The sequence below is a fragment of the Manis pentadactyla genome, chromosome 13 (assembly GCF_030020395.1).
Source record: "Manis pentadactyla isolate mManPen7 chromosome 13, mManPen7.hap1, whole genome shotgun sequence".
In the NCBI taxonomy this organism is placed as follows: Eukaryota; Metazoa; Chordata; class Mammalia; order Pholidota; family Manidae; genus Manis; species Manis pentadactyla.
Window position 1 is genome coordinate 11,434,874 of NC_080031.1, and position 15,372 is coordinate 11,450,245.

A 15,372-nucleotide genomic window follows, 5' to 3' on the forward strand; every position below is an offset into this window, starting at 1 on the left:
AGAGATCCACTTACAGGACTCATCCTCTACAGTGGACTCAGCAACAGTGATCTCTCTGACAGACACAGAGAGTATGGTCTATGGGAAGGGCTGGTGCCCGGAGGCAGGATCTGATTTGAGTTTCACCACCTCTTGCCTTAGCCAGGGGGCTGGGGCAAGTTGCTTGACCTACCAAGTCGCAGTTTCCTCTGCTGTAAAATGGGTATCATGATATCCAGCTCAAAGCATTGTTGTGAGGACAGAATACAATCATGGGTGTGAATGTACTTTGTCCTGATACAGACACAGCTGCTGCTATATCTGCCTCCAGCCACATCTGGGAGCCACCCTGGAGCATGCTGAGAGAATTTTTGACACCTCTGGGCAATCTGTGGAGGAAACGAAGATACCTTAAAAATCAAGAAAGTAGCTTAGAGAGACGGAAACTTTCTTGTTCCAGAATATCTTGTCTGCTACTTTTTCCTTGAACTTTGTTATACTCTCTGAAATCCATTCATCAGAGATCTACCTAAAATTAGCCAATCCCATAGCCTGTGCCGTCATTCATTCACAGCTTAGTATGAATTACTTCAGAAGCTTGCTTGTCTACTCCCACTCAGCTAAGATCAGCTTCATGGAAAGAGTGCCAGTGTTTGTTAGCGGTAGAAGATGAAGATTAGAATATTTTTAACATAGTGTTTTGAGGAGGTGAGCCAAAATGGGGTGCCAGAGGACAGGTTTCTAGCCATTGTTCTTAATCTTTTCTATGCCCCGGTCTTTTGCAAATATGAGGAAAGCTTTATCCCAAACATAGTTTCAGAAGATTTGAGCCCTGAAGTCCTAGAGGGCAGAGGCCTCAGACTTAGAATGCTGACTGCGGATGACTTAGGGACCCGGGGCTTGTGAGAAGAGGGCTGGGCAGAGTCAACAGGGGGCACCAAAAAGGAGAGGCTGACAGAGGCTGTGCCCACCTGTCTCAGAGCGTTCCCAGGTCTGGTTCTGTCCCCAGTAGGTCTCTTGTTTGTCCTTCTTGAATCCTGTGGATTCTTCTCCACCAGAACACAGATCTTAACTTAATTGGTCTTCAGGACCAGCCCAGGAAACTGTTAAAAAGAATCACTTGTTTCCATGGGAAAATGTGATCTAAGTTCCAAATAATAATACGTCTACCCACTAACGCCCAAGTTTCAGGTATAAAACAAGCTTTCAGCACTGATGGGGCTGACAGTCTAACTGGGGGAATACATTATACACATAACCATGAATGGCCAACCCATAATGTGATCGAGTACTATTATACAAATATACACACTCAAGGAGCTTGAGGGAGGAGGATTCGATTCAGGTGAGAGGAGTCTGACCATCCGTGCTGGTCTGACACGTCCAGACTAATGCAGGCAGGACTGGGCGTCACATTTCAAAAAGGCCTTTGACAAGCTGTGTCCAGAGAAGGGCAGCCAGGATGGGGAATATCTGTTCAAATGACTCTAACAGGAAACATGTCACATGATGAATGGTTAAGGGGACCGGGGATGTTTGATCTGTAGAAAAGATTGGTTCCTTTAGGGCAGCATGGAAGAAATAGTATAAGGAGTAAGGGCTTTGGAGGCAGACAGACCTGAGATAGATCGAAGTTCTATTTTTCACTTGTTAGATGACCTTGAATGTGTCAATTAACTTCTCTGATGTTAATTTCCTCTTCATAGAGCAGAGATAATAATATTTACCTATGGTGAAGATGATCAGTAATATGCTAAAAAGCACAATGCCCGACAGACGGTCTAGCACAGAGGTAGAGTGGACTTGGTTAAAGACCCTGGGGGCGTGAATCCTACTTACTACTTCTAAGAACTTCTAATTCTAACCTGGGGCCAGTGTTTTAACCTCTCTGGGCTGTTTTCTGATGTGTAAAATGGGAATTCTGATACCTGTTTCACAGGTGCCTTGAGAATTCAATGAGAGCACATGTCAAGTGCTTCCGTAGACTGTGATTACTGTACCTATTCAAAGTTAGCCAAAAACTGTAGGCATGTCATGCATGGTAGTGACCCTTGTTATGAAGTGAGAGGAGGCACTGTTGACTCTGTGTGACCAGAGGACAGTGCGTGCTCTCAGGCTGGATTAGTAGGGAAACAGACTTGAGTTCAACAGACAGAATTTTGCAATGATCGGAGCAAAGGGCTGCCATACCAAGTGGGGTCGGCACCACTTTTCCAGGATGGCACACATAGAAAATGGTAGTAAACCAAGTAGTCTGCTTATAGCTGGAAACCAGCCAGGGGCTCCCACTGCCCCAGATCCCACCAAGACCCCCTGTGGCTGAGGGTGGCAGTATCTCTGCACACCCATAACTTCTTTGGGACACTGTGCTGAAAGGGCGGGTGGAAGGATGCCTGCCCTGTGGGACAGGCTGGATTCAGGGTCCTCTAAGGCTCTGTGCAACATCAAGATGTTGGTTAACAGGGTGTGGCAGAGGGCCGGGCCTGGAAGGCTGGCTAGGGTTTAGGACTGGGAAGGAAGAGAAGAGGAGTCATTTGAATAAGCATTTTCTCCCAGCTGATCCCGTGTCTGACCTGTGAGTCTTGCTGACCAGAGGGGCTCTTCCTAGCTGTTGTTGCATGAAATCCTCTTCGCCCCTTGCGGTTATCCTTGTTGTTGGGGAATGGTGTGGCCCCCTGTGTTCTCTCCCATGCAACTCAGGCATCTGTACCTGTGGAGCTTTGGTGGAAGGCGACCAGGAGCCTGGAAGTCAGGCCAGCTTTGTTCTTGGCTGCATTCATCTTCCTGTGCCCGAGAAACATTAGGTCTTGGCTGCCTGCCTGTGACATGAGAGTGTTTTCTCCCACCCATGCTTCCCTGTAGGGATGTAGGGCGAACAGACCCCTGGGAGCTGCCCTTCAACTCCCTGGCAAGGATTGGAGAATGTGGAAGGGAGCCCTGGGTCCTTGGGCAGCGTGGTCCAGGGCATGTGCCACTCTGGCTGCTTCAGCAGCAGTGCGTCCCAAGACGGAGGCAGGCCTAGTGGCCTGCTTTGGAGAATGGGCCTTGTTGACAGGCTCGTTAGCCACAGGGTCGGATGGGCTGTGCAGAGAAGAGAGGGGCGTGGGGGACCCCTGGCTTGCACTGAGCCCCAGGACACTCCACAGAAGCCTACAGCCCTCAAAGATTCCACCTGAAAAGTGGCCAGGAGAGAGTTACACCTGCACGGCCTCCCCCAGGAAGCCTGAGACCCAGGTGAGAGAAGACACTGCACGTCCTGTGCTCAGGGGCTGGAGCAGGCCCAGAATGCAGGAAACCATTTTTAGAAGGAGCACATTTACATGGGCACCAAAGGGGCTGTGGGGGGCTCTTGCCATCTGTCCGAGAAACAACCTGTGGCTTTCACAGAGACAGCGCCACGTGCCAAGCAGCAGATTTATTTCCGTTATTTATTTATTTAACAAACGTTCATGGAGTGTTCCAGGCACTGCTCTAAGCACATTTCAAACAGTAACTCATGTCATCTTTATTGTAGCCTCGAAGTAGGTGGGATTATTTTCCCCGTTTGACAGGAGAGGAAACTGACTGACTAGCCCCAGGTCCTGAGCTGCCGAGAGCTGAGGATTCAAAGCAGGTTGTCTGGGGTAGAGCCCAGGTGCTCACCTACCTCTCATTATGCTGCCTCAACGGGACCTCGAGAGAGCCAACCTGTGTGCCTGATTCTCTGTAGAATTCCTGGGGGGTCCGGATCGCTCGTGTGCCCCCACCCCCTCCCATCCACAAACACACACAAAGGGAATGGTGACGAGCACCAGTTACCCCTTAGCTTCTTACAATCATTCATTCTTCCGACAAGTGCTCATTGAGCACTTACCATGTGCCGGAAGCTCCTCGGCCCTGATGGGTGGCTCGGGGGAGCTGGGAGAGAGAAGGCTGTGGTCCTTTTTCTTACAAACCCACCTATCTGGTTCCGGGGACACAACACAGCAAATTATCCCCACAGTGTGTGGAATCCCAGAGAGGGCGAGTGCTCAGAGCCCACAGCAGGGGCGTCCAGATGGCCTTCATTTCAGGGTTGGGGCAGGTAAGGAGAACCAGTCTTACTTTTGCGTGAAGTAGAAACTTTTGACTGAAATAGAAACCAGAGGAATGGGAGAGTCATTCCTGAGCTTGCAGGAGGGTGATGATATTTGCCAGGAAAAACTATACAGCAATGAAAATGAGTAGCTACGGTTACACAGAACAAGCACAGGTGGATCTCACAACTATACTGTGGAGTGAAGTACTGTGTGTGATATAATCTATTTGTATAGGCTCCAAACACCTGGAAAAATGAAGCCATAATGTTTAAGGATATAATATAGACAGTAGAACTACAAAGAAAAACCAGAAAGGAATCGCCATAAAAATCAGGTTATCTTTGGGGAGGATATCGCTGGGGCTGGTGTATGGGAGGTGCTAGAGGGGGTGTTGGGAGTGCCAGAGGTTTCCTGTTTTTTTGACCTGGGTGGTGGTCACGTGGGTATTTGTAATGCATGAAGCTATATATCTTAGTTCTTTCTACTTTTCTGTGTGTGAACAGTTATGGGGTTGGGGGAGTAAATGGCATCTTAGCTATGATGAAGTATGGGTGTTTCAGGGCCCCTCACCGTCCTGACAGCCTCCCTCCAGGCGGCCTCTGACCTCCCACAGCAGTGCCAACAGAGTGTGACCCGCAGCAGGCCCCACGCCCGCAGTCAGTCAGGAGTGATTAGGGAAGAGGGCGTGCTTGGCTCCAGGGTGGCACTGGTCCCGGCAGGAAGCCGGGCAGGAAAGCCGGCCCCCGGCCCTGCTGCACCAGCAGCAGCAGGTCACTGATGCCTGCAGGCTGCTGCTCCCTGCGGGTTACATCCTCGGTGACCTGGCCAGCCTTGTGCTTGTTGATGGGCTAGGAAGAGGAAGAACAGTCTCGTGGTGGGCACTGAATGGAAGAAGTGGCCACGGACCTGTGAACCAGCCCTGGTGAGGCTTCATCAGAGGATCCCGGGCAGAACTCACTCTCAAACACGCTTTCAGCTTCAATTTAGACCAAGCAAGACTTAAGTTACACGGCGACAAAGGGAGATGGCAGAGAGAGGTGGGAGTGGGTTCCAGTTAGATTTCAGAGGGACCTCCAGATGGCAGCTGTGGCAGCCCAACACACCTGCTCTGTGTAAATGCTGCACCCCCTTCTCGGGAGACTGCACACACAACTACAGACTATCTGGGAGGCCTCAGTGCATCGGACGCAGCGAGTCCATGGAGCGTGTGGGTGTTTTACCAACATTGTCTCATTAAATCAGCCCCACAGTCCAAGAGGTAGGCACTGTTTAGTTATTTCCATTTTAAACCAAGGAAACAAGGATGGAAGGCGCAGAACAACAAACTGTCAAGGTCACACAGCTGGTCAGGGTGGGTGCAGGATGGGCCTCTCCAAAGGCCAGCTCTTAGCCACCAGGCAGCCCTGCCTAGTCATGGGAGGCTCCATGCTGGGCCTGAGAGGGATCAGGTGTTCTGGTCCATTCTGTATCTCTTTCTCAAGGAAGAGTTCCTCCAAACACTGATCAGAGAGCAGCCACCCTGACTCGATGGCTTACCACAGGCCCACTCGACTCCTCTCCTGTCCTTGGCCCCGAGCATTTCCAGTCGCACTAAAAATAGCGCTGACCAAGTCCAGGTCTGTCCAGGAGCCAGGACTATTCTGACTCTGTCCTCAGGAATCATCCAGTCTGAGGCGTGTATGAGCTGGACTGCTCCCATGAGCACTCAGATGTGGGGCCAGGAATGTTCTGGCACACACACCTCTCCCCAGAGCTGGGCTCAGTGCTGCTATGCACCCCACAGCCCATACCACATGCCTCCTGAGACACTGGCTCCAGGAGGAGGGGGCGAGGGCCTTGCACTGTGCAGAATAAGGGGTTTATGTCTTTATCCACAAGAGAACAAGCAGCCGGTTTCAGCCACACCGCCGCTTACCCCTGCCCACTGAACGGGAGCACGTTCATCTACGGGTCTGTAACATCCACTCAGAATGGAGGCCTGCACCAGAAGCCACCTAAAGGCAACAGACATTACCCTCCTGTGGGAGGCTGAGGATTTCCTTCTCTGAGTGTCTCTACTCGTGGAAGAGATTTGCATCTGCCTGGCTTGCATGTAAGTCCTAGTGCCAGGCTCCTGCCTGGAATGCCCATCCCCTCCTTTACTGGGATGGCCTGGCCACACTGCAATGTCCAATTGACATCCCGTCTCCGTGGGGAAGTCCCCTGACCAGTCCAGCCCACCTCCTCTTACCACTCAAGTGATAGACACCCTTGGTAGAGGTTTTTCCTCTGCCCATAGCCTTTCCCTCTAAGTGGTGAGCTGTCGTGGCCGTGGCTATCTCCCTCGCCAGCACCTCCGCTGATGAACCAGCCGATCGGCACGCCCGGCTTGATCTATTCCAGAAACAAGCTGGTTCGCTCATCTGTTTCATGCACAAATATCGGACGCCGCCTCTGCTTGTTCCTGGCTGGGCACCGGAGATGCCATGTCTAGTGAGACTGGGTCGCCTCAGTAGAGTGGGGTGACACCACCATACAGTAGTGAACTGCAATTATTCACTGGCCGTAGTGACTAACTTTGCCCAGATTGACCTGTGACAGGTCTTCACAGAAGCTCAAAACACGTGCAGGGGGAAAGTGGAGGAAGCAAGGAAGCACACCCAGAAAGGCTAAAAAGTTGCCATATTTTTGCTCTGTTCTCAGACCAGCTGGCCATGGACAGGGAGGGTGGTTGGCTCCTCACCATGGCAGGGAGATTGTCCTCCATGGAGCAGGAGAGTGGGGCCTGGGCACCACCCCTGTGCCTCTGCCCCCAGGGGCCTGCCGTCTCTCCTCCCAGCCTCCCTCTGCTCCTTCCCAGTTAGGATAAAATCAGCCCCTGTGACCCTGGTGTGCTCTCCTCCTTGTTGGAATCTCAACATTGCACGAATCTCCAGGCCCAGCTGCCCTAGCAGGGCGGCCGGGGTCAGAGGTGTGGATTAAAAAATACATGATGCTGATTGCCTCAGTCAGGGGATGCTGAGGCCAACCGAAGAGGTTGCTGTCCTTTGTCACTGATAATGAGAGTGTTCCCAAGGCTGTTGATCTCCAACTCATTCCTTAGAGAGCTCTAAGCACCTGGCTGGCATCACCAATAATAATAGTGTGAAAAACCACCTCTTCCCGAGCACTTTACAAGTAGAATTTCATTTAATCATGAGGCGACTTTACGACGTAGGGTGAAATGACATGCCTGAGATCTCACAGTTAGTTGTGACATGAGCCCCAATCTTCCTGGACTTTAGAAAGCCCAAGCACCATATTCCAGTTGTGAGGAATGGTCCTGGTCTAAGGATGCTGGACAGCTTGGCCCTCTGCCCCAAGAGCCCCCCATCTCCCCTAGCTTCCAGGGCAAGGCTCTGACCCATTCAGACACCCGCCACACCTTTACTGCATACCTGCTGGGTGCTGTGCAGAGGCCTGGGAAAGACACATAGATGCACAGACCCAGTTATCAGGTAGCTTCCACCCAGAGGAACCCAGAAGGACCCCTATCCCAGTACCAACCAAAACTTCCCATTCTTTAATGTGACCTGCTCAGTCTTCCCACGCTCCAGCCAACACCTGTTTCCCCTTCTTCTAAGCTTCTAGGGTGCTTATCACCCAAACCACACTCCTACTGCTTCTTTTCATTCACCAGTCATTTGTGTCATTTGTGTGTGGAAGGCACTGGGGACACATTAGTAAAGGCATGGCCTCTGCCCTCGCGGAGCACAATCTGAGAGAAGGAGACAGACATGTCCGTGCGGGACTGATGTGCGTGTGGCCTGCGGCAGACACCTGCACCACTTCCTCCTCCCCCCACAGGCACACCGGCACACTCTTAGAAAGCAGCATCATGGAGTAAGGGCAGGAAGCCAGAAGGACCGAGTCCCAGGCTGGTGCCACCATCTGGAAATATTGGAGAAGTCTTTCAGTTTCTTCATTCTGTAAAGTGGGAATAACAATACCTAACTTGCCGATCTTACAAAGTTTTAGTGATATGCTTTCTTTTTTTTTTTTGGTATCATTAATATACAGTTACATGAGCAACATCGTGGTCACTAGATTCCCCCCATTATCAAGTCCCCACCACATACCCCACTACAGTCACTGTCCATCAGCATAGTAAGATGCTGTAGAGTCACTACTTGTCTTCTCTGTGCTATACTGTCTTCCCCGTGTGCCGCCCCCCTATGTTGTGTGTGCTAATTGTAATGCCCCTTATTCCCCTTATCCCTCCCTTCCCACCATCCTCCCCAGTCCCTTTCCCTTTGGTAACTGTTAGTCCATTCTTGGGTTCTGTGAGTCTGCTGCTGTTTTGTTCCTTCAGTTTTGCTTTGTTGTTATACTCCACAGATGAGTGAAATCATTTGGTACTTGTCTTTCTCTGCCTGGCTTATTTCACTGAGCATAATACCCTCTAGCTCCATCCTTGTTGAAAATGGTAGGATTTTTCTTCTTCCTATGGCTGAGTAATATTCTATTGTGTATATGTACCACATCTTCTTTAGCCATTCATCTACTGATGGACCTTTAGGTTGCTTCCATTTCTTGGCTATTGTAAATAGTGCTGTGATAAACATAGGGGTGCATATGTCTTTTTGAAACTGGGCTCCTGCTTTCTTAGGGTAAATTCCTAGGAGTGAAATTCCCGGGTCGAATGGTATTTCTATTTTTAGTTTTTTCAGGACCTCCATACTGCTTTCCACAATGGTTTAACTAATTTACATCCCCACCAGCAGTGTAGGAGGGTTCCCCTTTCTCCACATCCTCGCCAACATTTGTTGTTGTTTGTCTTTTGGATGTTGGCCATCCTAACTGGTGTGAGGTGATATCTCATTGGGGTTTTAATTTGCATTTCTCTGATGATTAGCGATGTGGAGCATCTTTTCATGTGCCTCTTGGCCATCTGGATTTCTTCTTTGGAGAAGTGTCTGTTCAGCTCCTCTGCCCATTTTTTAATTGGATTATTTGCTTTTTGTTTGTTGAGGCACATGAGCTCTTTATATACTTTGGATGTCAACCCCTTATCGGATCTGTCATTTATGAACAGATGTTGACTGTACTGACTCTTAGGAAACCACCTTGGTCCCCATCATGGGGGGCTGGGCTGAGGGCCAGGGGACCGCAGATGTGGAGCCACAGCCATGGGGCAGCCTCACTCCAAGCCGTAGGCCCCATTCTTTTGGGGGAATAAACTACACTTTCCCCAGTCTGGGCTTCCAAACCACTGGGGCTGCCTGGCCCGGGATAGTGCCTGTGACTTGGGCATGGTCACTAGAGGGACAAGCCACTGTGTGCCCAGCCCTCATTAGCCCTTCACTTCTCATTTCAGCACCCCTACCCCACAGAGGATGAGAAGAGGCAGATCGCAGCCCAGACAAACCTCACCCTCCTGCAAGTAAATAACTGGTGAGTTAGCATCACCTGCCCAAAGGTGCTCAGATCTGGGGGCCACTGCTTGGCAGGGGAATGCATAGCAGGGAACCAATGCCCAGCCCTGCCTCAGTCTCAGCCCATCTACCACGCCAGACCTCCCCTTGGGCCAGAAGCCGAAGGCCAGAATGAACAGAGCCGCCTGTAGCTGCATTTGCAGCTTCTCAGCGCCCTCTGCTGGGAAACTGCACGTCAGGAACATCCCTGGAAGCTGCTTGCTGAGTAGAAAACCCAGCCCCACGGGCACTGCAGAGACACCCAGGAAGGAAGGCATGCATCCAGGGGCTGCCCGGGCTGCCAGTGGTCATCTGATCTACCCACCACCTGAGTGAACTGAACTCAAACTAAAACGTTCTGCAAAGCTGGGAGTGGGGAAGAGGAGGAAGAATGGACTGTTCTGACCTCACAGGGGTCTGTTTTCCCCTTTCCTGCGTCTGCCTGGGCTGTCATAGAAATCTCCAACAGCAAGGTCTGCTTGGATGGGAATAGACCCAAGACTTGGGTGCCCTGGTCTGAGCCCTCAGCCCCCTTGAGAGAAGTCAGAGGTTAGCGCTGTTGACTAAGGGGACTCTTCCCTCCTTTGTTCAATCCTCAAGTAGCAATTTCTGACCCTTCTCAGGCACTCATCCCAGGGTTCTTGTGGCCACCAAGCCCCAGGTGATTCCATGAGTTCCTCGGTGCCCAGGGCTCCTCTCCCAGTGGGCCTGCACTCCTTAGATCAGACTCCAGCCTGTTCTGTATGGTGAATTAGTGCTGAGAGTCTTGAATCCACTAGTCCTCTCTGCGCACACATACATGTGCGCACACACACCATCACCTGAGTGGTGGCTCACCAGTCTCTACTTTTACCCCTGGGTAGGTTCATCAACGCTCGGAGGCGTATCCTGCAGCCCATGCTTGATGCCAGCAACCCAGACCCTGCCCCTAAAGCCAAGAAGATCAAGTCGCAGCACCGGCCCACCCAAAGATTCTGGCCCAACTCCATTGCTGCGGGCATGCTGCAGCAGCAGGGTGGTGCCCCAGGGACAAACCCCGATGGTAAGAACTGGGGCTGAGCATTCCCTAGACCAAGGTGTGGGGCGTCTGGTGGATGGCCCTCCTGGAGCTCTCTCAGGACAGGCCATGCAAAGATTCAAGGGCTGAGCTATCCCAGCAGTTATCCCTCCCTGATCCCCACCAAAGGTGTGTGCGCTTGAAAGAAGGGGACGTTTCTGCATATGTTTTAACAAGCAATGATGAGTGGGAGTGGGCGGTCATCTGAGTCAATGACTGCTCAGCAGAGCCCTCTCCTCACACCCACACCCACCGTCAGTTCCTTAGCACCCATCAGTGTGCACAGGGCCATCTATAAATACCAAGGCAGGCAGCTGGCTTGTGAACGGAGGCCAGGAAGCGCTTTGTTTTCCCAGTTTCTCCATCACACCCTCCATATACACTTTTCTAATTGCCGGTCGCCTGGTGCACAATGAATAATTCAATGAACCAGACACTTTATAGCTTGGCACATGAAGATAGCTCTGTGTGGGAAGGAGGGGAGGTGTGCATCTTGCATACATACCTTCATGTGTACGTGCATTTATATGGTTGTGTACAGGCTCCTATGTGATGGGCAGTTGTCTCACGGGGTGTATTGGAAATAAACAGATTTTGAGCTAGCCTAACCAAGGAGAGAATCGCAACTCTTTCATGCCTGACTCTGCCACCTTGAGCTAATGTTTCCACTGCCTAGACTCAGTCTGTCCTCTTTAGATGAGGATAATAATACCTACCCTGCAGAATTGTTAGAATAACAATACACCTTCACATAGAAGATGCTCAGTCAGTGGTAACCGCGAGTGCTGCTGCTTGGGAGAGGTCAGGGAGTGGCTGGCAAGCGAATGGATGGGGGAAGATGTCCAGCTCAGTTGCTCACTGCCCCCTAAGCCAGGCCCTTCAATTCTGTCCAACACTCATGTTCCTGGGCCTGACGCTCACCTTCCGCTCTCACGTAGGTTCCATCAACTTGGACAACCTGCAGTCCCTGTCCTCAGACAATGCCACCATGGCCATGCAGCAGGCTATGATGGCTGCACACGATGACTCATTGGATGGGACAGAAGAAGAGGAGGAGGATGAGATGGAAGAGGAGGAGGAAGAGGAGCTGGAGGAGGAGGCTGATGAGCTTCAGACGACAAATGTCAGCGACCTGGGCTTGGAACACAGTGACTCCCTGGAGTAGTCAGGCACCCCGATGGCACTGGTCACCAAGCGGGAGAGGAGTGTCGTCAGGAGGGCTTCAGGGTGGGGGGAGGGGACACGGGCAGGAAGCACCAAGGAAGTTGGGCCCTAGCTTCCCCAAATCAGCAGCTTGAAGAACCACCTGCTCCCTCCCAACCACCAAGCTTCAAGGGGTACCCCAGCCCCACTTCCCTAGAACTGCGGGGACTCCGTTTGGCGGGGCCAGCCAAGCAGCCTGCACGGAAAGGCAGGAGTGAGATCTAGACTCACAAATCCGGGGACAGATGGCACCGAGGGCCCCCTCCTGAAGGACCTGAGCTGTTTACAAGCCTGCACTGTGAGGCGCGGCGGTGCTGTTCACAGAGTGAGCCTTTGTGGGAGACAGAGTGAGACAATGTGAGCCTGGGTGCCACCCCCAGGAGGTCCTCCGCTCCTTTGAGAGACGTCCACAGGCAGGAGGGGCCCAACCGCATCACCAGTGGCTGGAGGATGGGAGGGCCTGAGGCATCACATCATGCAGACTGGAGGAGGACCTGGTTCCCTAGGCTCCAGCTTGCCCCTCCAAGGCCTGTCTCTGGGCACAGGTGGCCATGGACTTGGGAGAGAGGGACAGGAGCCCCAGAACCACCTTCTCTCTCTCTGCTGGAAACAAATGGTAAGCTGGTGGGCTCAAACTGTAGGAGGTTAAAACAAGTCCCTTTACCTCAGTTGGCTCTAAGACCCAAGGAAGTGGCAGAACCCGGGCTAGGAGCCGTGTCAAGGTCACTCGGGGGACCACAGCCATCCCCGGGTAGTCACGTTCTCAGCTCCTGTAACAAGAGGACGGCGGTCTGACCCCAGATGCTTCAGCCCCGCCCAGACCGTCAGGGTGGAGCCGGGGTAGCTGGGAACCTTTGCACCCCTGAGGCTGCCCTCTCTCCCAGGTTGGCTCCATCTGCCTCCATCCTCTTTCATTTCATCCTTCAGAGGCAGAGGAAACAGTGGAAAGATGCCTCAGCCCCGTGGGAAGCCGGGGGCTGGAGAAGGTGCTACATCCCTTATCCAAAGCAAGGGGGAGGGCCCAGCGCGATGGCACCCGAGGGCCAAGGGGTACCCTGCACACCACGAGTACACACAGCGCCAGAGGGCCCAGGGCTCTCTTGAGGAGGACGCTTTCCGCCATCTGCCCTGACCCACACCCCCCCCCAGCCCCACTTCCAGGCCCCCAGGATTGGCACCCCCTCCTCCCCTCCGCACCCACCCCTATGGCTGTGAATGACAGGACTGATCAGACATGTGTTTTCCATTGGATTTAATTTAATGGACTTGCAGTTTCATTTGTAAATTGTGCGTTGGCCATCAGCGGCAGGATGCGAGTGGCTACCTGGCTCGACTGGAGGGGACCCTCGGGGCCCTCTGGGGCTTTCCCCTCCCACCCTGGTTGGGGTGAGGCAAAAGGATGGCCCCTTTCCTGAGGTCTCCCTGAAATGAATGTATTTCTCCCTCAAAAGAGCTGATATATAATGTTTTAATAGGGATTTTTGAGAAACAAATGACCTTATTTATAATCTGGTGATCCAATCATTTTTTTACTCCCTTTTGATGCCATAGGTAGAGGAGATTCTAGCTTTTTTGGCGTGAGAATTTTGCCACGTGTAGTGGGATAAAATACGTTTCCTCTTCTGTTTCGTTTTTCTTGTTCACACACACACACACCCTCCCACTCACCACTTTGGACAGGCAATCCACCCGACACAGGCGTAGCTGCACACACGTGCCCACGTGCCCTCTTCCCAGGCCCTCCACCTGCCTAATGTTATGCAACCTCCTTCTGATGTATCCACCAACCCAGTACTGAATGTGGCCGAGAAGTTTTCAGTAAATCTTATTACCTACCGGAATTCTGGTGCGAGATTCTCTGTTTCTGTGAACAGTGGTTAGCGGGGCCCTGGACCAGAGAAAATTTGGAGGCCTCAGCACCTGCCCCCCTTGTTGAATGACTCCCCGTGGAAGGGGAGGTTCTTGGCGTGACCTCCGTCTACCTGGCTGGGGAGGAAGACAGCCAGGTTTGGCATGTTCTCCCCACGTGCGTCTGGTCTGGGGCAAGGAGATTAGGGAAGGAAGCCAGGAGGAAGCTCTGCACTGCCCTCTCCTAACAATTTTCCCCCACAGAAGGGGAGAGCTCAGAGTTCCGTCCCCCTCTTCCACCAGACCCCACCTCCCACAAAGGCCTTCGCTTTTCCATCTCCATCCGAGACTCAAAGCTGGGGCCCGCTGCCCTGCCCCAGCCCGCATGCACCCCCACCCTCGCTCTATCCCTTGGGCGGAAGGGCCCAGGAATCGGGAAGGAGAGGACGTCTTGCCTAATTGAATCCTGGAGCTGTGTCCAGAGGAGACCCTGCCCTTTGAACCCTAGAGTTCAGCACTGTATTCTCCAGGGCTAGAAGAAACTTAGGGGCAGCTAATCTCCCCAAGTAAGTGAGAGGCAGGCTTTCTTGTTACTCGCAGCCTAGGGGTCTCCTCACCTGGGCGTGGCTGATGAGCCGTCCAGGGTATGAATTTGAAGCAGGAGGGGTATTTCCTCACCTGTGTTCACAAAGGCTAGAGAGTCTGCACTTACCTGCGGACACTCTAGAGCCAGGCTGAAGGTGGGCAAGAGAGTGGTACCCAGGCAAAACGGGCCTCCACGCAGCACAGATGGCAATTCCCTGGGGGACAGTTCTGTACACACAGCAGAGACCCCACTTCTAGACAGTGAAGAAAGCCTCAAGATCCACAAGAAGATGCTACATTAGCACCTCACCTCCCAGGGCCAGGAAGATAGCGACTCTCAAAGAAGTGTTTTCCAAGGAGCACCCTGTTAATAGATATTCTATTTTTTTTAATGCCATGGTGAAATTAGTCTAGGATGAACTGCATATTACATTTTTCTAGTGCAGTTTCATAAGGCACATCAATATAGTTCAATATAGTAAAGGCTCTGAACATTCCTGCAAGAAAGAAACCTTTTTAGCCTGTTCCCCAAATTTATTTGCCTTTTTTTCTCAAGTAATAATATCTATTCAAGGATACCAGTATTCTACAAAACACACCTTAGGGAGCAGTATTCTAAGAAATTACTGAGTAGCCTGCCCCAGCCCCTCCCTCCTTCCTAAGCTTTTATATCAAGTTATATCATCTTTTCTACCATGCTACTAATTAAAATGGGGTTTCCTAAATCATTTGAGGTGTGAGTGGTTGTGTTTTGAGAAAGGAGCCACCTTTCTCTGTATGACCCAAATCCTATCCAGCCCAAGGAAAAGGTGGGCCACAACCCCTGTGGAAATAAGAGAGGCGGAACAGTGCAGGGTTAGAGTAGGGGAGATTTCTTTTACCCCCCAAAAAGAGCTCTGACATCAGTGCCCTGGAAACCATTCAGATTGACTTCTGCCCCAACTCCTATCCTATCAGGAAAGATCTTTCAGGTTTGCAGATGCCTGCTGGTGGGAGTTGAAGGCCAGAGCTGTACTTCCATAACCAAGGAGCCCATCTGCTGCCTTGGACATGGCCAGGCGAGGGCAATGACTGTCACACAGCAGCCTGCTCAGGTTCATTCGTTCATTCAAAATGTATTTACTGAGCACCGACTCTGTCTCAGGCAGTTTTAGACACTGATAGAGCTGTGATGTTTACATTCTAGCAGGAGGTTGAGACTCAAAGTATG

General features: G+C 51.8%; 1 protein-coding gene across 4 annotated transcripts in view; it reads left to right on the forward strand.

Annotated features, from left to right (window-relative positions):
* Positions 1 to 13,352, forward strand: part of PKNOX2 (PBX/knotted 1 homeobox 2) — a 248,379-nt gene extending 235,027 nt beyond the window's left edge. For all 4 annotated transcript variants that reach the window (XM_036930253.2, XM_036930256.2, XM_036930257.2 and 1 more), the window contains 3 exons: positions 9,373 to 9,449; positions 10,333 to 10,511; positions 11,465 to 13,352. In XM_036930253.2, the coding sequence (XP_036786148.2) occupies positions 9,373 to 9,449; positions 10,333 to 10,511; positions 11,465 to 11,691 (483 nt within the window). In that variant the 3' untranslated portion in view covers positions 11,692 to 13,352. The remainder of the gene's footprint in view (positions 1 to 9,372; positions 9,450 to 10,332; positions 10,512 to 11,464) is intronic.
* The last annotated feature ends 2,020 nt before the right edge of the window (positions 13,353 to 15,372 follow it).